Source organism: Anser anser (assembly GCF_964211835.1).
Source record: "Anser anser genome assembly, chromosome: 1".
Lineage (NCBI taxonomy): Eukaryota > Metazoa > Chordata > Aves > Anseriformes > Anatidae > Anser > Anser anser.
In genome coordinates, this window is record NC_139720.1 from 106,592,748 (window position 1) to 106,615,493 (window position 22,746).

The 22,746-nt window shown below is 38.7% G+C and overlaps 1 protein-coding gene across 1 annotated transcript; it reads right to left on the reverse strand.

Moving 5' to 3' along the window:
• Positions 1-1,710: 1,710 nt before the first annotated feature.
• Positions 1,711-18,945, reverse strand: LOC310892394 (protein EURL). Its single transcript, XM_083820098.1, has 5 exons — positions 18,685-18,945; positions 18,327-18,457; positions 6,461-6,997; positions 3,205-3,267; positions 1,711-2,733 (listed from the first exon to the last, which is right to left on the reverse strand). The coding sequence occupies exons 2-5, from the start codon at positions 18,448-18,450 to the stop codon at positions 2,573-2,575; spliced, it is 885 nt and encodes a 294-aa protein (XP_083676224.1). The 5' UTR covers positions 18,451-18,457; positions 18,685-18,945; the 3' UTR covers positions 1,711-2,572.
• Between the last annotated feature and the right edge of the window lie 3,801 nt (positions 18,946-22,746).

The window sequence follows — 22,746 nt, forward strand, 5'->3', positions numbered from 1 at the left end:
CGGGGCTACAGAGAAATGATATGCAGCAGCAATTCTAGGTCAGAGCTGCCAGGCAGCTGGGGCACACGCTAACCCCTCTGAACCTGCAGCATTTTCCTTTGGGCTTAAGAAGCAGCAGCGGCAGCTAACCTATAGTTAGGTTTTCTTTTATATAAATTTATATTTATTTTCTTTTATATTTTCTTTTATACATATGCTGGGATTCATTCGGAGAACAAGTCTTACGAGGAGCGGCTGAGGGAGCTGGGATTGTTTAGCCTGGAGAAGAGGAGGCTCAGGGGCGACCTCATCGCTCTCTATAGGTACCTTAAAGGAGGCTGTAGCGAGGTGGGGGTTGGTCTATTCTCCCATGTGCCTGGTGACAGGACAAGAGGGAATGGGCTAAAGTTGCGCCAGGGAAGGTTTAGGTTGGATGTTAGGAAGAACTTCTTTACCGAAAGGGTTGTTAGGCATTGGAATGGACTGCCCAGGGAGGTGGTTGAGTCACCATCCCTGGAGGTCTTTAAGACATTTAGATGTAGAGCTTAGTGATATGGTTTAGTGGAGGTCTTGTTAATGTTAGGTCAGAGGTTGGACTGGGTGATCTTGGAGGTCTCTTCTAACCTAGATGATACTGTGATTCTGCTTTCCTCTTCCCCTGACTCACAATCAGATCAAGGGCAAAGTATAAAAACAGTAAATGTGTTTCCATGGCTTCTAGGCCCTAGAAGTTATCCTGCCTTGTGATAATCTACCTTAAAAACAAAATAATTCTCCTCACCTTGCTTTCATCAAAAAGCTAATCTAATGTAACAAAAATAAAATACATGGAAAGATAGCATCTACATGGAGTCCTTCCTACTATGCTTCTAATTCCTACAGAAGCAAACATCAAGAGTGGAAGTACAATTTACTCCTTCAGAGCCCCTCATTACCATGTGAACCAAAATTCAAATCCTCACCACAGTCTAATCAGACAGCTGGGAATGTTTAGATTCAGTCTGTTTCAGATTGTGTGATGATTATGATTGTTTTCACAGATGTAAGCAATGATGGTATTTCTGCTCTCACATTATACTTGCAGCCATCTTAGTATTATATTAATAACTTGCATATGGAGATTAATCCATCCTCTGACAACCATAATCACAGACTAGCTAGTACGCATTTACTTATGTAGGACCACTTTTGCATGCAAGCAATACACGACCACCCCTATTTTCCCTTCCTACACCACTAAATACTTGGAGAGACAAGTTCAAGTCCCTGCATCCTCCCTCATGCTGCTCCAAAACCCTCAGAGGGCCCATCCAGAACTGCATTACAAGGAAAGCATTAATAAACCTGTCCTATGTAGTTCAGATGTCAGGTAGAGCAATCAAAAAATAAAAGTGCAAATTAAGCTAAAGTTTAAGTTAAAACCAAATCTAAACCTTTCTTCCCACTAAACATTCCCTGCTTTGACTTGAAGTCATTAAAGTCTGAAAGCACAAAGACTACATTTGGGGGAAGGGGGAGTCTCTCCCCTCCATCCCTGACTTTTTCAGGTTAACTCTCTAACTTTCATTTATACAAATATAACTCTACAGTCTTTTCAGCAAAGATTAACTTGAATTTTTCAGTATGATTAACTGATACAAGTTATAAAGCAGAATAGTCTCTGCTTTTTTAGAATATAAAAATGAAAATACTATCACACTTGGATCCAACGTTATAGAAAACACAACACGGTTTTGTAGTATTACAAATTTATTTAGTTTCTTTGAAATCATTTTTTCAGCATTGAAAATTTCACACATACAAAAACAACTTTTATGTATTAAATCCAAACTATGGATTTTTTTTTTTAACGGAAGTGCTGTGCTTTTTCTCTTTTTTTTTTTTAAAACATCTCATGAACTAAATTCTTCACTTCATTTATAAATTTGATAAAAAATAAGTGATGCACATGTGAAATTCATGTGAATTAACATGTGAAATTCATCTCTTTGGGAAACAAGACTTTTTTTTTTTAATTGTATCATGAAAGATACTGACCTGAAAAAGGATAAACAATCACACACAAGGTATAAACATTACACAGAGTAATTCAAACATTTTATAAAGAGATCTGGAAAAGTACCTAAAATAGTAATATTTAGTATAAAATTTCAATAATAAAATATTGCTTGTAATAAATAAGAAAATGTGTTTCATTAATACTGTTCTTCCCTTAAAGCTCTCTTGGATGTAATATGATCAGATCTGATCAAAACTCATTTTCCTCTGTATAAAGTAGGCAGATTTACAGGCTTCAGGTCATTCCTTGTTAGAAACAATTTTATTATCAACAAAACAAAAGTCAGTTCAAGGCTCATGCGTCTTTATGGGCAAAAAAAAAATCCAAAGTGGGAATAGGCCTTATTACAGTGATTTTAATACCTATGATATTTGCCTATTCTGTTAAAACCAAAGTGGAATAAGACTCCTTATGGATTAGGAATGCAAAGAGCAAGCTGCCCAAGTTTCCTCAAAAGCATCTAAATATTTGTGTAGCAGTTATCAAAGCCATCAGGGAAAGTTAGCTATACAGGGGATACGAGTTGTATCCCCATTATATGGGGACATTTGTTTTCATTCCTGTACGGCCCATTTGTAGACATGGCAATTTGGAGTAGTTCTTCAGCAGCTGCTCAATAGCAATGTGACGGACATTCAGTTCTGAGGCCAACGAGTCCTTTTCTTGGACTTGCTGCGTCAGCTCCTCAAACACATCTGCAAGAACATTATTAGGTTAATGCACTTCATCGCTCTACTTTTATAGGGATAACAAGTAATGGTGAACATTACTATTAAAAAGGCACAGATATTTAAGTGGCTCACTCACAAGAACATTGTTTAGTTCCAGCACAGCTTGGTATATGCATTGTAAACTGAACAGGATCTCCAGTTTTGTTTTAGGTGACCCAAGTCAAAGTGGAACAATTGGTAACTTGAAACAAAGTTGAACCCAGGGCAAAAAATACATATATAACAAAAATACACATTAAGTGCAAATCTGTTTCACCCAGTACGGTTACATAATAAAAGCACACAGAAGCTTCTTGCTTTATGTAGGAATTAGATGTAATGAGATCTCAATTCCAAAATTAACTGATAGCAAAGCCATTAGATTCTTTTTAAACAAGATTTTATTTACCATAAAGCAGCTCAAAGGCAAAACAAAGAGTACCGAAAAATTCTCACCCTGGATTTGCTTGAGAAGTTTTTCATTAAGTTGCTTTAACTCTCCAGGAGTCATCATATTCACTGTAAGAATAAAATCCGTTATCACTTCCAAAGTAACATAAGTACCTCTAAACAGATTGCCATTTTATCAAATTGTTTTTATTTGCTTTCAAATGATCAACAGGTGTGTGACAGTAAATTAGAGGCCACACTGTTTATTAGCTATTTTGGAAAGTTTGAAAATTTTCTTATGCTGACATAGACAAGTATCTATTCCATAGGAAAGCCCCTTCCTTGGCATCAAGAAGATGCAAGCTCAGGCACTCAAAATACAAGTGTCTAGAATCAGAATTGCTTGTCCCCTTTTAACACTTCTTGGACTTAAGTTCTGACAGCAAAACATGTTTTCCACAGTGTTATCCCTGCAAGTACATCTGTTTAATTGCAGGCAAGTGGACAATACTGAAGTGAGTCCTGCTTCATTTGCAAGCCCTTAGAAAATTGCTTCTGAACAGACTTTTCAGCATGCAGCTACATCTGTTACCTATAAAGTTTTGTGCCTATGCATATAGAAATACTGTATACAGTTTCCATACTGTGACTTGGTGATAAACACTGAAAAAAATAAAAAGTTTATTTCTCACTTTCTTCTGCTACATTCCTAGTGAGAACTAAAAGACCCTCTGCATCATTCAAAACTCCTCCTATATATAAAGACTATTCTAAGACATGCACGCTGCTCATCCTCAGACAAAATGCACATTAAACCTCAAAGGAGGGAATTTTGAAAGTATTCTACACAGATCTCAATCACAGTAGCAAGCAAAGAAGCAGAGGCCTCCTTCCTAGAAGTCCCTCAACCCGGGTGTGGTGGTCAGAGCTTGGTGCCACATCTACTGCTGAAATGCCCCAGGGCAGGATGGTAAAAACTGACAAGCCTGGCCAACACAGGAGGTTACGGGATGCTGAAACAAACTTTAAGACCTTGTAAATCCTGCCCCTGAGTGCTGCAGCTTAGCAAAGCTCACTGCACACCTCAGGGCGGGGACCATACTGCAATCACACAGCTTTTGTTCAGGGATTTTTGAATGCCAGAAGTTTCTGTATTGTTAATTTTAAAACATAAGTTCTGACGAGGCTGACTTTTACTTACCCAAAAGACTATTCTGTTATGCTAAGCCTTCCCTTCCAATCTTTCTCACATCTTGCAATTGTGGTTATTAACTTTCTCTTGTTCTTGCCAAACTAAAGAATTTGGCAACAGCTAAGATAGCCTGCTTGTAGCTGCTCAAGACATAAGGCCACTTAACAGAAGAACAGATCCACCTGTCTCCTCCAACAGCCGATTACAGCAGTGCCCCTCCTAACCTTCAGCTCCATAGAACAGATTTTCTCACAAATCACCATACTTTAAGTTGATGCATTTTAAGGTCCATGAAAGGTCTGATCAGATTTAATATGGTAATTAATAATTAAAAAGGAACAAAAGAAAAAAAATCAATAAGTCTTCCCTTCTTTCTATACCCAGGGGTAAGAAGTCACTTTCTATTTCATTATTTTCATCAACATTTCATTAGCTGCAGCAGGTAGGCAGGTTCACACATTTCCCCCCTCTTTGTGTATATCAGGACAGGTCTTTGTTATGTCACATAACTCTGATACAGGAACAGAATACTAAATTAAAGTAAGTTTTTCTATGCACAGCTGAGGAAATTTAAGAAATACTGACCAAGCTATTTACAGTTACATTAGCAACATTTTTTTTTTTTTTTTAAATAGAATGTTACGCTGTTACAGTGCTGGTGCTGCAATAAGAATGGACCTAATTTTGGCATAGAAAGTCCTACTAGATTTTTCTCTAAAATAAACTTTCACAAGCACAAAGTTTCCAAATGAATATCTTACAAGGCAGAAAAGATAAATAATGTAAAAATTAATTACTTAAAACACAAAGCAAAAATGCCTTAAAAGTATATGATGCAGTCATAGCAGATAGGAAAAAAAGTTATTGCACTTAAAAAGAGTTTTATATTCCTCTGTCCTAAGATCAGAGAGATAAATTCAAAGTGACTAACTTCAGTTAGATAACCCCATAAACCAGGTCAAGCTTTCATAATTCCTCTGTTAAATGCTGTTCTGATTTAATTCCAATTTATGACTTCACAGGACAGGTGGTCAAACAGCACAGCATATCTGGTTTGATTTATGGCACTGCGACTGCTAATTTACTACAAACACAATAAAAAACATCATACAGCAGTTAAAATTGTCTTGTAAGGAATGAGAAATAACCAAACTTTACAAGGACAAGTTCTGTTAGTTTATTAAAAATGGGAGTCTAAAGAAACCAATTCCAAATTTTACAGCACCCCTTTCTCTCACTCTCTCGTTCCAAATTCTGTTGTTACCTTTTTTTCCATTATCTAAGTTTTCCACTGAACATTTTACTAGCTTTTTCATCTTCTTTCTTGGGTCTGTTGAAATTCAGAAACACTCTCCAATTACTCTCCTCATTTACGAAAGAAAGAGTTAATGTATGCTAGTTTAGGACTAAGAACTGTTCGGAAGCATCAAGGTAACTGAGCGGATCTGTAGGAACCTGCACTTGACACATCTTATGTAACTTGATTCTAAAGACTACAATAACCTAAATGTATGTCTGAAGACTCTTCCAGTAACCTTCTTCTGAAATAAGAGGAAAACTTATTTTTTTCTTATGCTCAACAGGCAGAAGAAAAAAAATCTAGAAGTGCACATGGAGAATCTACTGCTTTTAAGAACATTTAATTCTGTATGTTGCTTCACAAGTTTGTTCTGCTACTTTACCTCTAGTTTCCTCTATTGTTTAGGGCAGCTCTATCCAAAAGGTAGCTCCAGACACTACTGATGTTCAACAAGATGGTTGCTTTCAGGAGTTTAATAGTCTGCATAAGCAGGAGTGTGACTGTCACAATTGACGTATTAAAGACTGACTGCAATCAACTGTATCCTTTCTTTAAAACAAAAATTAGACAGACCGTGTATTGCTTTGGTGTATAACTATCAGGAAAGTTAAAAAAAAAAAAGTGAACAAAAACCCACCTCTCCACCCACGAAAACTATCTACTTAACTACATAACCACATTTTCCCACAGATTTTACAGTAATTCTAAACTGTTAAAAGATGCATTTCTGGCTGTGAATTAATGCCCTGTGGTAACATACAGTGGTCAAGAGATACTTCAGAAGGCGCCCCCCAGCTTGCAAGGCTGCATGTAAATAGATATATACTTACATTCTTCCCTGCTGTAATGAGGATGCCTGTGATGAGGAACACCAGTGCGTGTATCACTTTCAGCTTTTTCAGGTTTCTGGGCTTGGCTGTGATTAGACCACAAAACATTGTTGCAGCAGAACGTAGCACCTGTTTCTTGTAACATACCAAGTCTGAAATCAGAGGATTCTCTTTGTTCTAAAAGATTTTGTGAGCAGCTTGAGATGTTTCCGGAATTTCCATCTATCCATTTTGCAGAGTATCTAGGTACTGGGGAGTCAAACTGTGGGAGTAATTTTCTATCAGTCTGATGTCTGAAGTTAAAAAACGGGTGTTGGGATGTTTTTGAGCTTTCAGTGTCGGAGTCTAAATCCTTGTTTTGTGCATACTGTATGATCCAGTTAATTTTTTTGCTCAAGATATTTTTTACTTCTGCATATGTACTTTTAGAGAGCTTTGACCGCGGACAGTCCTGATTTGCTATTAAGTGGAATTTTTCAAAGCAGTCTCTGTGGCCCCTTAAAGATCTTGTATGTAGAAGATCTGACTTTGGTACTCCTGTAAAGACAATAAAACAGAGTTCACTTACTGTTTATCTAAACTAATTTTTCAAAACCTTTATTCACAAGCAACCAATAAAATAAAATAAGTGATGCTTTCATATTAACAGTCTCATCATTGAAGTAAACCTGGTATGTGATTAGATAACCTAAATGATCTGAAATCCCACCCAATCTCAAATCCTTCACACTAGTAATCTCTAGTGCACGACTCAGGACTTGCAGGTTACCTCCATGCGCCTCCTACGTGATAACACAGATGAAGCAAGCTGCCAGCCGCATACATATTGGATGAAAGCTATACAGACGTTTATAATTTGTCCTAAGTAATTCTAAGTATGTATCAGACATTTCCACTGAACAATACTGAAGAGCAATCTGATAGCAGCCATTCACGCAACCATCTTCTATGTATAATGTTTTGAGCCATTTGGTTCACAGGTATTGAAGCACCCAGGTTTGTTTTGAGTGCTGAAACATAATTCAGACTTTGGTCACAGTTTATTATTTTGCATTAGTACAAGCCTGTAGCCTAGCTTGAGAATTGAGTTCTAGCACTGTTGACATTTGCCAACATTAAACTGCCTTGAAATTAATTCCATGTAACATGGATGCTTGTCCTCCTCTTTGCTTGTCCTCCTTCAAAGACTATTCAAATAGCTACAGCAGGTAATTTACTCAAACCTCAAAAGTAATTGATAGTGATTGACATGTTAAGAAGGAACACAATCTGTGAAGATCAACAGTTGTTAAGACAGATGGCATGAGAAATTACTATTTCATGAAGTGAATGGTACTCCACTACAAAATAACTTTTTTCACCTTCAGTGAATACTTATTTTTGTTCAGATTTACCTATGCAGTAGATTCAGTACCCGCGTTAAGAATACTGAGCAGTCTGGCTTATCTCACTCAGTACACTACTAGAAGGTTCCCAATATGAACAAAAAAAAATATATGTAACACAATTATGTCCCTGATTACAAACAACAAAAAGCATTTCTGAGAACCACTAGCTGAAAGTGCCCAATGCTTACTGAAGTCAACAAAGGTAAGATTCTTAATATTAAAGTCCTGAAAACAAATCCAAGCACTTTATTTTGAATCTCTCACATACTGGTAACTGATGTTCCATATTTGGGAGGTAAAACATGGAGATGAGCCATTACAATTTTTCTTTATTTTCTACTCTGTAAACATCAGTGAAACGCAGGAGTGTTACTGTTCTGGCCATGTTCGTAGAAGTGTACATACAATTTATAGGTCAAAAATGACAAGAGTGGACAATGAAAAATGATGAGAGTGGAATTTATTTTGTGCTCAGCAGCAGAGGATAAAGGTAAAGTAATGAAAACAGATATTCCTCCTGTCCAGGAACTAAGCATTGAAGCAAACAAAAAACCAAATCCTAGCCAGAGGCAGTTTTCAAGAAGGAAACAAAGTACAAAGTACAGGTGTCACCTCCATAGCTATAAAGTCAAGATTCTCACCCAGCACCTCAAAAATCTTTCCACCTCTTTCAGCAAATAAACATCCACTAATCCCACTAATACACTAACTTTTCTTAAACTCTAAATGATCTGTCTGCTTGCAATGGCTATTTTCCTCTCTCTCACCCTCTAGAGACTTTAAAATAATAACAACAAAAACAAAAAAACATTTCTAGTGAAAACAAGGAAAGGCAAGTCATTTATCTTCAGAGCTTATCAGTATGATTATAGCAAACATGTTTAACTTGGGTAGTATGATATAAACTAAATCTTTAAGCCATGAAGAAACAGAAAACACTGTCAACTGAAGTTGTAAGACAGCCACATTTCAAACCCTACAAAATCTAAGACTAATTTGTTCAACGCTCTTTGCTTTACCCAAGTGATTCTTTGTAGTTTTTTTGGTTTGTTTTAAACTTACAGAGAACTTCAACAGACTGGAAGGAAAAAAAGTCTTGAACAATTTTCCATACAGTAGCTCTCAGGAACCCACCTAACAATTTCATCCTAAGATGAATGAATGAAGTCAATGCCTTCTAGTGACAGGACAGAGAAATCCAGTCTAAAGCAAATACTTGAAGATTTGGTGAAGGAAACAGAAGGGAACCACAGAAAGCACAGTTAAGGATGTCTGGGGCAAACACAGTTTTGCACAGACTGATTCTACTCTTCTCCCAGCCCACCCCATCCCCCCAAAACTGGGGGAAGAACTATAACACTGTTTTTATTAAAAATACAAGAACAGAGTCTTGCTAGTTCAGTGAAAGCACTAGTTCCCAAGGCATGGCCTCTTGCACTTAGCTCCTCTGTCTGGCATGGCTGACAGCCGATGGCTGAGAGGCTACGCTTCCTTGTGTATACACACTATCACCTCTGAGGCAATCACAAAAGAAACGCACAACAAATGACAGAATACTACAGCTTTGCTTAAAATAAGTTAAAAAACCACATCTGAGGATTTCTGCCTTTTTATTTCCGTTAAAGTAACACATTACTTGTCCAGAAACAAGTTCTAATCAGCATTAGAGCAAACAAATTTATAAATGTTGTTCTTTTAAAATGCTCTCTTTGATTTTGGGGCATTAAGATTTACACATTAAATGGTAAATGTATGAAAATAAACTAGTAAGTACTAACAACTGATTGACAGACTACGGTAACTTCTGTTTACAAAGCAGAAGAAAGGCAAGTAAGAAACAGAAGTACAATGAAAAAACATTCTAGAAGAATATTAAATATTTTTTAAAATTGGATATTGAGTACACAAAACTGCATATGCATTCATATTCAAGCACAGGTAAAAACCTCAGGCTCCCATATAAAATATTTGAAGCCAAATACACATGAGCTCTATAGTCTTAAAATAGTTTACGGGGCTGCTAATGATATAGAAGTATCAAAAGCTTCTCTGTAAGTGTTCTGGAAAATAAATTCAGATATGAAACACATTTGAACTAGAGTACATTGCACTACACAGAATTTTCATATATTGGTCTAAGAAGCCCTATCCTGATATTTTTTTTTAATAAAACACTCCAAACACATTTATTCAGAGGTTGACCCTTCAGAAGACAAAAGCAGAGAATCCCAGCCCGGATTAGGTGCTGACAAACGCCAGCTAATTCTACTAGAAAGCGTATAGGAAATCCTAGAGTAGAAATGCAGCTGGCTAAGGGACACAGATCAGGTTCCAAGGCTCGCACATTTCATCTTCACTGCAGATGTTAAACAATTCCCTATTGCTCACTTTCAACGAGATAGAAGACTATTGTATGAATAAAACAACAACAGGAAGAAAAAAAACCCCACACCACTGAAAGTCTCATCATTCTTTAATTGGACCATTTTCCAGGCATGACCTCTTCTTTCCCAGAGGGTGTAAGACTACTCAAAATAGAAAACACACAATTATCAGTCATACAGAACAAGAGAAACTGCAGCATGGCTTTATGAAGCCCCATCTGATTTTTATGTCTCTGACATGAACTTAAAGCAATTTAACAGTCTTTCCTACTGCTAAGTTTATCTTCCAGAAGAGTTTTGAGCATCGTTAACTTTCCCACTCCAGAGGCATGCTGCTCAAAGAAATGAAGTTTTCAGAATGCAGTAATAACAGTTGCTAATTTCAGGCACACCTATTACAGAAGAAAAAAACATTCCTTCAGAAGTTTAAGTTTTGCTGTTTATAAGCCACAGGATACTAGCCATAACAGCACTATTTCTGAACATAGGGCCAGTTATTACAAAAGCTTCCAATCTACAAGAATAAAAAACCCATCCCTCATCAGAATTTACAACCACCCCCTTCTCTTACCCTACTGTGGTTCTATCTAGATACTCTTCAATAAACTAAGGAACAGAAAACATAAAAGTGGTTTGGAAGTTGTCTTTAGGCTAGCAGAATTGCTTCAGCTTTCACAAACCTGGTGTGAATTTCTATGTTAACAAACATACACAAAAAACATTCTCTCTGTTGTACTAAGGTGACAGTCCCTTCCCACACAGAGGATGTGCATAACATCTGCCACTAACATTTTAGAATCTTATCCCAGGATCTGAGGATTCACAGTAGCTGTTGTGCCAGCACAGACTAGCAATGACCTACCAGAATTGCCCCAACTAAGAGTACTTTCCTTTGGCATAAGTCCTTCTCTTCTGGGCAATATCATCAGCTTTATGAGGCAGAAAAGATGTTTATTTCTTTTTACTAAGAAGTAATACTCTGTATTTTTCTTCATCACCACTTCAGAAAAATCTACCACCTGGTAAAATGACATGGATGAAATGACACAAAGATAATTCAGTTTTAGAGAACAGACTACTTTAATACTATGAACACAGAGACAAATAAAAGTAAGACTTCTGTACTTCGCAACAAGTAATATCACAGTGTGGATGTGTGACTACCGTCTATCAGTCAGTTCTGGGGATTTTCACAGGATGCACTGGCTTTGACTTCCTGAAACATTCCAGTTACTGCTCTCCCCAGCTGTCTTCTGTGACTACACAGTACTGCTCTTGAAACACCAATGTTTTTACCAGCCTCTGAAACAGCCCCTGAACAACTACTTATCTCCATTGAAAACATTAAGACCAGACAAGCTCAATTTTGATTTTATCTTGTGTGCAGGACTAGGACGTGCGACACGGAAGGAAATGCTTCCCAAAACATTGCTTGATGGACATAAATGTTCGTGTCCATCCACTAGTCAGATCACTCAGACTGCTGTAAGAGGAGGGCTCTTGCCACAAGACCTCTTCAAAATACATTAAATAAAACCAGCCCATGGCGAACTGTGACAGTAGGTCACCCTCACATCTAAATGACAGGGGATGGGGAGACGTGTTATTCTCCAGTTGTACAATCCTGCCAACACTGAAAAATGGGGCCATTACAGACTTATCTCCAATACATCTGCCTCACAGGACTTAAAGCCAAATGCTATCTTCAAGTGTATGCACGCAGTTTCATTTAAATCTTCTGATTTGTTAGATTAGCTGGAAGGAAAAATGCCAGTGCCATTCATTAAATTCCAAAAGCAGATAAACAGTAACGACTAGATATTATCTTTTTGATAACTTAAAATTCTCTCTTCGCTTTTTTTTGATAAAACCAGTGTTCCCCATTCATCAAGTGTGTACTCAAAACCTCCCATTACATTTCTATCAACTTACGTGTACTTTGCCACATAGCAAACATTCTATATAGGACAACGTAAATCCAACTGAGCCTTTAAGCATATTTTCAAAATTCACATTCCCTATAAGCTACTATCTAGGAAGAGATTTTTCTACTGTATGAGATGAGCCAATGCATTCTGCTGAAAACTTTACTACAGAAACTACTATGTCAGAGATGCCTCACTTCGTAAGAGAAATCTACTAAGCTGACCTAGAAGAGAACGGAAGCCATGAGACAATATTTCTGTATTCGGGATGATGCCAGGGTAAGTAACATTACCTGCTCAAATTACTTGCTTGCATGTACAAACTTCCCTAAGTTAGAGAGTTCAAAAATGTATTTTCAGAACTAGCCACACAGCTCTGTTTACTCAGCAATACTTATATGGCACTCAAAGGATTAAGAAAGCATCTCCAACTATGTTTGAACTTGAACTCATAGCTAAGAGGTTTACTGGAAGCTGCAGCTAGTTCCACAAGTCCATTCAAGTTGCAGAAATGAGTCATGCCCCTGGACCGCAAATGCTACCTTACAACAAGTTTTCATCCGTCTACCCTAAAGGACAACAACGAAAGTTTTTAGCTTTTGTTGCCAGAATAACAAGTTTTGTTATTTTATTAGCATAAAAAAGACGTACTTTAGAACAGAATGAAAGTAAGACAGCAGTTTCCAATCCTCTCAGCTACATCTTACAACCTAATTTACTTCAGTAAGATATTCTTCTGTACAGCATAAGAGGGGAAAAAAATGTGAATTTTGAGTGCTTGCAACTTTTAAGAACAAAACCACATTTTTCAAAGATGAACACTGAGAACATTACACAAGATTTTATAGACCTTAACATACAAAAAAGCTAAGACAGATTTGTTTATAGCCACTTTGCCTCAGTCTTGAGACTAGAATGCACTAGATTTTATGCTGAAAGTGCTTAAAATGCTGCGAGTCTCTCCACACTTTAAAGGATCATGGAAATGTAACTATACTTAACATTAACCAGTGTAACTGCTGGGTTATCTACTCCCCACATCCTCTTTCATGTTAGGCCTGCAATACAGATTTTGGTTTCAACTCCTGTCATTTACAATTCAGCTGTTTTTCACCTCTAAACACAAAAGGAAGCAAGCCAGTTTGCTTGTCAGTTAGTATTCTCCAAGATGTTACCATAGTCAGTGACAGATAAGCGAAACAGTACATAAAAATCAGCTCAAACAAACAGATTTTTCCCATTCATTACAGTTTCATTTCTCTTACAAACCCCAAACTGACACTTTTTAAACAATTCTGCCTTACGACATGATAGCATAAAACAGGATAAGATAAATACACCATTTATGACAAATAATGAAAACTAAACTGTGATTACTACAAACTTTGAAACTTTCAGAGCCGAGCGCGATGTCTGCACAAATACATTCAGGTATTAAAGCTTCCAAAGCTGGGATTTCCCCAAACATTGTTCAGAGGATCACAGAGAGTGCATCAATGAGGGACACATCTGTGTTGCACAACGTGTTACCATGTAGAGGTATCTAAAGAACCCCAAGCAGCCTCGCAGGCAGCATGACTGCCCAGCACTCCAGCCACCTCTCCATGCTCTGCAAAACGTGGACTAGATGGCTACATCCTTCTAGTAGGAGGAGCACAGCACAAACAGATACTGTCCTGTGGAAACCTGGAAACAGAAACTCCTGCAATTGGCATCTCAAAGCAGATTGTAGGGAGGCCATTACCAGGTGTTTTTGTTTATATGTATATGCAAACACAAGAAATAAGCGTATGTGTGTATTTCACCACCATAATCCAGTCTTCAGTTCTAACTTCAGATCTGTTGTTAGTATTATATATTTACTATCATGGTCCACTTAATCACTTTCGCATGCTACAATGAAATGGTTCTTGAGAAGAAACTGGTCTCAAACTGAGATACAACACATCACTTCCTGGCTTATGCAATCTACTTACACATGAATTTAAAACATTTCCTGTTCCAGTGGTTGATTACTACTGTTGCACCTACTCAGAAAAACAAAACAGTACACAACAATCTCCGATGTTCACTTTGCCTGTACAGGGCATACAGAAGCCAACATCCAATTCCAGCATACCCTCACCTCCTGTATATTCTAAACTCTGTCTACAACTTTAAAACTGCTGTACAGAACCAGCTTCATTTCCCAGAGCATTGGCTTTGTGTATCTTAAAGTCTAAGTAATCACATTAGTATCCCAACATGCTAAATCACCTGATAATCATCCTTCTGGCTAGTTGGGGAATAAATGAGGTATTTACACATACTTTAATCATTTCCCTGAGCATGAATCCTCAAACTAAATGAGCTGAAAGGGCAAGCACAACAGACAGAAACACTGTCCTTTTGTCCCCCCCTTCTTTAGACTGAAGAACAGCAAAAGCATTGCTAAACTCTCCTCTACAGCAATCTCCCCCATTCCTCAAGAAAAGTTGATGACACTTAATAGGAGACAGTTTAAACCTGCATCTTGGCTTTCTGTTTATTCTGTAGGCCTGTTTTCCCTTTTCTCCTGATTTTGATATCAATCTTTCAGTTAACTTTAGAGAAACGGGCCCTACAATCCATACACACCACTCCTGAATAAATTCAGCGACAGACATAACAGCTCAGACAACTCTAAGCTGCAATCAAACCAATAGCTTACGTGAATTAACTGTACACAGTAAGAACCACCAGGTCTTAGGATAAGCTATTATTTAAACATTATAAATCTAGTATTCAAAGACAAATTATAGAGACAATATTTCTGATCAAAAAACAAAATTTTCACGACAACATAACTAGCTTTACTTGTTCAGTAACTCAACAATTACTTGGCTAATGCAGACCACAGACTAAGTTTTCTGTACAGGGGTCTGTATGAAAGGACTAGAAAAAGAACTTGAATGTTTATTTCAATTATGCATCACTACTAAGCTATTGTCCAAACATAATAAAGGTTACAAAAAACAGAAAACATCAGGAAAGTAAAGGCTGTACATCACAGTACTGATCCAGGAAGAAGCCTGTTCAGTCATTACACACTGGGGTGTTCTCAAATTTGTTTCTAAGTACTCATCTTACTTAACCAGGACAATCCAGAATCGGTTTGTGTCATCTACACAAACTTTTACAACTTTTACACACATATGTGCTCACATATGTGCAAAACCACAAAGATTTACCAGTAGTTATTTATAATGTGCAGCTATGTACTATATTTTGTGTATATATGTACTATATTTTGTGTTTTGGAGACTGTGCAATTTATTGTACAACAGATTTTGTTTATATACCTTTGAGAAAGTCTGCTTCAGATGGGGTTCAAGCAGCTAAGTTTTGGCTTAGGTTCGTTTCATGTGCCTGGATTTACCAAAGACAGGTTTAAGGAACCAGATGCTGGGAGGAACGGAAACAGAATTTTCTCACTGGTTTCATTAAAGCACTAGAATACTAAATCCTTTTGAACAAGGAAATTGGGGAAACTAATTCCAGAATTTCATATACAGAAGTTAACACTGGCTGCTTTTAACACAAACAGCAGGAATACTTCAGCTCCTGCAAGATCCTTTGATGCACACCAATACAAAAAAGGAGCGATCCTTAAGCAGTGTCCTAGCTATTGCATAAATGTGAAATAGCCTGTTTCACTTCCTGAATCACTTAAAAACATACATGAATAAAAAAAGAATGTTTTAATTTCCTGGATTTTTAAATATGATTTCAAATAAAAGCGATTAGCAAGAATGACACTTTTTTTTACGTGTGGGATAGATAGCACGTTTACAGAGTTGACAACTTACAGTCAGCTGATTCTGTGCAACAAGTCGTTATTTGAAGGTTGTTACAATATAAGCAGCAAGTTGGTATGAAAACATTCAGTATAACACTCAGAGTTACTGTGAATTATCTGTTTCATTCCCTACCCTGGGCTCTCAAAAGACTGCTCTTCTAGATACATATAAATCATTGTCTTTGTCATAGACAAATACAGGAGATGAATGCAACAGATGTGCCAGAAGTAGAAGGAATGTGATCCTGGATACGGTAAAGAACTGGCTCATACAGTGGTTCAGATAAAAATTCTTTTAAAGATTCTTTCCAAAGTCACTTACGCAACCTCTGCTGATCTTAAGCCTCCTCTCCCCATAAAAGTAACAGTGCATCTTTTCAAAGAGCACATAAGACAATATCAGAAATTGAGGTATTTTGATGCTGCAGTGACTAAGATATTAATACTTTTCTTTAACTATGCAAAATAAGAAATTAAGAATGTAATGTCCTCAATTTCAGGTGAGCTTTCATCAGTATTCTGTTCAAGTTATCTTTTTTTAAATTAAGTGAAAATCTGGAAGATTATGCAGAGTATACTGCTGCACAGACTACATCTTCGCTATTATCAAGTCTATTTAGAATTCTGGAAAATAAATATAACGTGGTTCCAGCTAAAAAACATGATCATTTTGTAAAGTAATATCCATTACAAGAAACTTTGACAAGTCCACAGCTTTTCAAACAGAGCACAAATAACCATCCAGCAATTTATTTAATGCACTCTGTTTTATTTATTTCACCACTTCCACTACAAAAATAGATTCTGAATGTAACTGGTTTACTTAATTCTAATTATGGCAACACTTTTTTTTCTAATTAAAGAGTCTAGAGAAAGAAGCATCCTAATTTTGCTGCAAACCTATCATTTGAAAACAGGAAGGAAATTAAAGCACACTGACATCTTGATTTAGGTTAGACAGTTGCTCTGAGTTTTATATGATAGAGTGCAGATATACAAGCATTTCTCTTCTAAACAAAAGCAAGAAGATTACTACTCAAGCATGAAAGCATTGTTCAGATTAAAATATATATCACGTCTATTAGTAAATGCCTCGAAGACTTTTTTTTTAAAGTAGAGTCCCAACTTTTTAATTAAAGAAGTACAGGGTCTATGTTTGAAAGGAATTCCAATTTGCTAATACATTTTTCAGGTTTCTGTGAGGTGAGAACAAATTCTATTACTTATACATGCACTAAAAGTAAGATGCACAATAGAAGCAGTACATTGAACACAACGCTTACAGTCCCCTACGTTCCAGACAGTCATATGCTTCTGTGTTTCAGAATAAGCAACCAGACCACTCTCTGGGCACGGTGCTTATATCTCACAGCACTCCACCTCAAAAAGACTAGATCAGACTTTCAGTATACTCTCACATATATCAAACAATCCAAATACTGTTATCTGTCATCAAGAAAATTAGACTATTCACATTACAGCTTTAGGATCTTCACATTTAATTGCCTCGTACAAGTTTAGATTACTCCAGGTGGTCACACATACAGAACTGGCAAACACCACTTGTTTAAGAAGGAACAACTTACTTTGTTGCCCAAAAAAAATCAAGAGACAACGTTTAAGCATTAAAAGAAGAAAAAAACACTTATCTGACTTAAGAAAGTAAATCTCTGTTCTAGTCTGTTCATTCATGCCCAACACTTACTTCAGACGAAGACAAGGAGCAAGATAGGTAAATTTGTTGGGAAAATGAGGCTTCATGCTCTAGAAGCACACAAGTTTTACTCAATCCATACTGTTCTGGAGGCCAGTGACAACGCTTACAAGGTCAGTCTTTTAAAAAGAGCCCAAACTCCTACTTTACAGTTGGCAAATTTTAAGGAGGTTTGACTATGAATCCAGTCTTTATCATGCTGCATGTATTACCATCTTATGAAAGCACAAAACAGACCTTTGATTATTTCCACTTAAAAGGAAACACTGATCTGCTTCCAAGAACAACTTTGCTTTGAAATTCGCAGTGTAAGTTTCATATATAACCCACTCTGATCATTGAGCAAAAGCTTTTGATAAAGGCAGCACAGGCGCTCCATTCCATCGGAACAGACCCCAGGGCTCAGCGCCAGAAGGTAAAACACCGCGAGGCTGCCGAGGCTGGTGAAACACGAGCACACCTTCACACCCGACGGGAGGGAAGAGGCGCTCTGTTAGGAAGCCCAGAAAAACCACCGGCTGGAAACCTAACAAACCGGCTGGCTCAGCAGGAAAACTTCTGAACACGGCGGTCTCCCCACCACGAGCTTTACCCGGGGTTTGCGGCCCCAGAGAGCCCCGGGCGCACCACCCCGTTACCTTCGATGTTGAGCTCGAAGCAGACGTGACAGAAGGACAGCGTCTCCCTCTCGGTGCCCAGCTTGCAGACGCTGCACACGTTGTCATCGTCCAGGTCGATGCTGACGAACTGCTCCTCGTTCATCCTGACCCTGGGGGGAGGGGGGGGGGACGCAAGCCGTTAATAACGGCCGCAGCGCGGCCAACGGCCGCCACGCGCTCCAGCACAACCCCTCCGGGAGGCAGCGTCCCGGACAAGTTCCGCGGGGAACTTCCGCGGGGCGCGGCCGCGACGGGGCCGGGACCCCCACGGAGCGAGCCCCGAGCCCGCAGCCCCCCGCCCCGAGTCCCCCCCTCAGCCCAGCCCAGCCCAGCTCACCTCCACGCTCCAGCACCGCCGCCACCCACCCGCTGCCGCTGCCGGCGCCCCGCTATTGTCCGCCGCCCCGGCGCCGCCCGCCGCTTCCGGACGACTCCAAGGGCTCGGCCGGGACGGGGAGGGAGAGGCGGGACGAGGCGGCCGCCGCCCGGCCTCCGAGCAGCTGCAGCGGCGGAGAGCGCCCCTGCCCGCCGCCGCCGCTTGGGCTCGCCCAGGGCCTGTGTGCGTGTGTGCGTGTGTGTGTGGGGAGTGAGTGTGAGTGGGTGTGTGTGATGTTGTTGTTTTAACCTAATTCTAGGGAAAATAATAAAAAATTTGGTCCTTGGGGATTGCTGTTGCCTCACGCTCCTTGTGCCTGTGGAGGGAGGGAGGGAAGGAAGGAAGGAGAAAGTTCCCTCACAACACGGTTAGGAGTTTTGACAGGAGCATGCAAGGGGCACGACCAGCGCTGGGGCCTCCAGTGTGCGTGCTGGGCGTAATGGGAAGCCCCAAGTACTGGGGTGGAAAGTAAAACCATGGTAGCTTTGCTCATGAAACCGCGGCTGGTGGCGCGTATCTTCCCGAGAAGTTCCCCAGTGCAAGGAAATCACCCACAGCACGCTTCTGTTACGTCACATAGGGCTGTATACGAAAGAGATGTGTAATCTTCCAGAATCTCCTCCCTCTAAACACATTTTCCTACAGCTTATCGTTTACAGTTTATTTTTCCTTTCACTGTATTTTCTCAGGGCATTTTTGCAACTCTATCATAAAGAAACAAACAAAAAAAAGTCACTCTGTGTTAATACGTTCCTTCACAGCTCTTAAAGTAGTGCGTAGACTTTAGATTTGCTTCTGTGGGAGTGCAGCAGAACATATCCCAGAACTTCCTGAAATCTTCCTCCAATTGTTTTTCCCACTGCGTGATGCTGGACTTGCGAGAGGGATGGCATTTCCATTTCCCTTGGCTGCTTTTTTCATACACCTGAAGGGTGGCAAAGAAGCAGCAGCCTGGCTTAATTGCAAAAGTAATATTCAGACAGAAAGAGATGTAAGCCTGGAGCAGAGGATTTAAACAAACAAACAAACAAACAAACAAAACAAACAGAAAGGAGAAACTGGGCAGATGACGAGAAGGGATTATACTATCTATAAATATGGGTGTATTTTCCCCTCCAGAATCTGATATAAATCCAAAGACTATTGAGTCTTAACACCCCACTGCCACTGTGTATCCGCAGCTGTGAAATCCAATGGCGAAAAAGCTATGAATCTTGTTAACAAATGACGTGTGGGAAACAGTATGGCTCTTGGCAATTGAACTGCTTTCCTTGTAAGAACAATCACTTTAAAATACAGAGGTCATTGCATTGAAAATAGTGAAGGGAAAAGTTTCAGGTGCAAAACTATGAAAACAAAACAAAACAAAAACCCCAAGCAACCTTAATTAGTACTCATGATGTTGTTTTATGTATGTATACCTATACATATTTCCTCCCAAGTCCCTTGCTTCCTCATTGCACATTGTTCTAGCTAGGAGTTTACTTACACTGGAAAATTACTTTAGTAACAAAAAAATCTGTGTCATCTCTCTCTTTTCCCCCTCCTTATTGAGACTGTGTTTACATTTTAGGGAGGCTTTGGCAGTAGGCATGTTTTAGTAATTCCCACTGCTTCACCTTCCCCTAGCTGCTTGGTTGTGTTCCCAAGCTATTTCCTCACCATGTTTTAGTCTTGATGAGATGACACAAGGGACAGGATAACTGACTTAAAAGAAAGAAAATTAATTCTAACTCAGATTGATTCCCTGTTTTGCTTCACAGTATGGCCCTACAAGCAGTGGTAGAAAGGCAGCTGAAGGGATAATGCACAGCTGAAAGCAGTACTCTGCCCCCTGTATCATGAAATCATGGCTTTGACTTCATTGGTATCTTCACTCTAAAGAGCTAAAAATTAGAAATGAAGGCTTGTGTCAGTCTTTTGAGGACATGCTAGTTACAGCTTTCTTTGTGAAGATGCAGAAGTTCTAAAGTTAAAATATATTTTTACTGAAAAATACAGTGACAAACAGGAGTCCAGGGAGAAGAGCAATAATGTTATGCATTAATAAAGATACTGCAGCAAACTCCCAGAGGAGGTAATGAGTAGCATTAGCGCTGCTCAAGTGAAAGTACCTGTGTAGATCTGCGTGTGTATATTAAAAGAGATGCAGGAAAGGAGAAAAGTTTATAAAGAATTTGAATTTGGAATTCATAGTCTAGGTGAGGTCTCCCACCTTGAAAACATCTAAAAAGTAACATTCCAAAATCAGCCTGATTTCATTCTCTTTATTCTCTGTTCTCTTCATTCTGCTGTCCCCTGGGTTGGGGGATTATTTTTTATATTTTTCTTTTCCTCTATAGGTCAGGCAGCTGGGGCTTTTCTAGGCATTTCTATGGATCGTAATGTTTTTCAGGCGGTTCTCTGTCTGCAGCTGATAAACACAAATACATTGTCTCCAACTCTTTTTTGTTTGTTTTGATTTGTTTGTGGTTTTTTTTTTTGTGTGTGTTTCTTTGTTTGTTTTGTTTTCCATAGTTTCTTTTACTTGTTCCTGTTTTAATGAATCAGATGTTTCTGTGTTCTCTAGACTTTCCTTGCTTATTTTAGCTTTCACCTCTGGAAGACTGAATATATAGAGATAGAAATACCTTGCTGTATCCCCTGTCTTGACTCTTTTCTTTTGTGATCTCTTGTTTCTTCTTATTCTTTCACTCACATTCTTTCTCTTTTAACTTCACTCAGTTTTTAACATTTTCTGTAATGTATTATTTTAAACCTTTACTAACTATTTTTATCCCCTCTTCGTGTGTGATGTAAAACCTAACTGCAAAGAGGCAGTTCTTCTCTCCCTCATCTGGCCATTTAATTTTCGTTGGATCTGAAAATCGTTGGACCTTATGGCAGCTCTAAGGTGAACTGAGTCACTGAGGTGACCCAGAAGAGGAAAACAAACAAAGCAAGACTTCTCTTTGTGAGCTCATTGAAATGACTATAACTTCAGATACATTATTGCTAGATTTGGAGTAAGGGTTTTTGGGGTGGGGATGTGGCTGACCTTTCCGTAGTCTGAAATTACATTAAACTAGATGCAGCATCACCAGTCTTAGCCCTTGCTCCCAGTCCTTCTGTACATTTATCCAGTCCCTTTTCTATGCTTTTCCTTCAGGCTATGATCCCATAGTCCTCTTGGCAGCAGTGTCAGCTTAAGTGTTCTCTGCTTCTATCCTCTTAATTCCTGTTATTTTAATTTGAGTTATGCGCTGAAGTAACCAATATCAACCAGATTCTTGTACAATTCACTGCATGATTGCCCAAACATTCATTTTGGCACAGCAGTTGTGTCAAGATGGTAGGAGGAGTGGAAAGCAGCAGCAGAAACTATTTAAACCGACTTCCTCAATAGGTGGGTAATGACAGCCTAAGTCTTTCTTCTCCAGCCTCTTTCTGCTTTTCTTTTCTTCCCCTTATTGCCATTTTCCTCCAGTTCCTTTTCTCAATTTCCTTCCTATTCTGCTATACAAATCCAGGAAATTCCTTCACTGCTCACTCTGTGGAGTATTTGTGTCATTCTATGGCACAAGAGTGTTTCATGGTCATGTCACACCACCAGTATTTATCACTTACATCTTCTTCTTCCACTCATTCACTTACATAACTTCATTAAACTGAGATCTTCACCTGTGAAAATTTAGTTTTGTTCATTAATCAGTGATAGGAGGAGATGTAGGCCTGTTCTGGACAGTAGGCAAACTCAGCACCAAACTTGAAAAGACATTGCTGAGGAAAGCTTTTAAAGCTAACCACAGTGCCAATGGTCTAATCACAGCTCTGACCAATCTAGAAAAGCAGATTGCTCATTGTTAAGGTTTTTGGCTTCACAATTGCTCCAGAAAAAAATAAAAATCCAGATAGCATGAAAAATCAGTCCCTGGAAAAACATGTTCTGTATTTTCTGAGATTAGAAGAAGAAATCTCCAATTGTCTACATTTACTAGGACACAAAGTGGAGGAAGCTGAGCCAACGTAAAAATATTCCTCAGT

What these genes read in the sequence shown, in the direction of transcription:
- LOC310892394 (XM_083820098.1), bottom strand. Translation starts at nt 18,450, where the DNA reads ATGAACGAGGAGCAGTTCGTCAGCATCGACCTGGACGATGACAACGTG. An exon ending in CTTCGAGCTCAACATCGAAG is followed by an intron (nt 6,998 to 18,326) that starts GTAACGGGGTGG and finishes TTGTCTTTACAG; the next exon opens with GAGTACCAAAGTCAGATCTT. An exon ending in TCATTACAGCAGGGAAGAAT is followed by an intron (nt 3,268 to 6,460) that starts GTAAGTATATAT and finishes TTATTCTTACAG; the next exon opens with TGAATATGATGACTCCTGGA.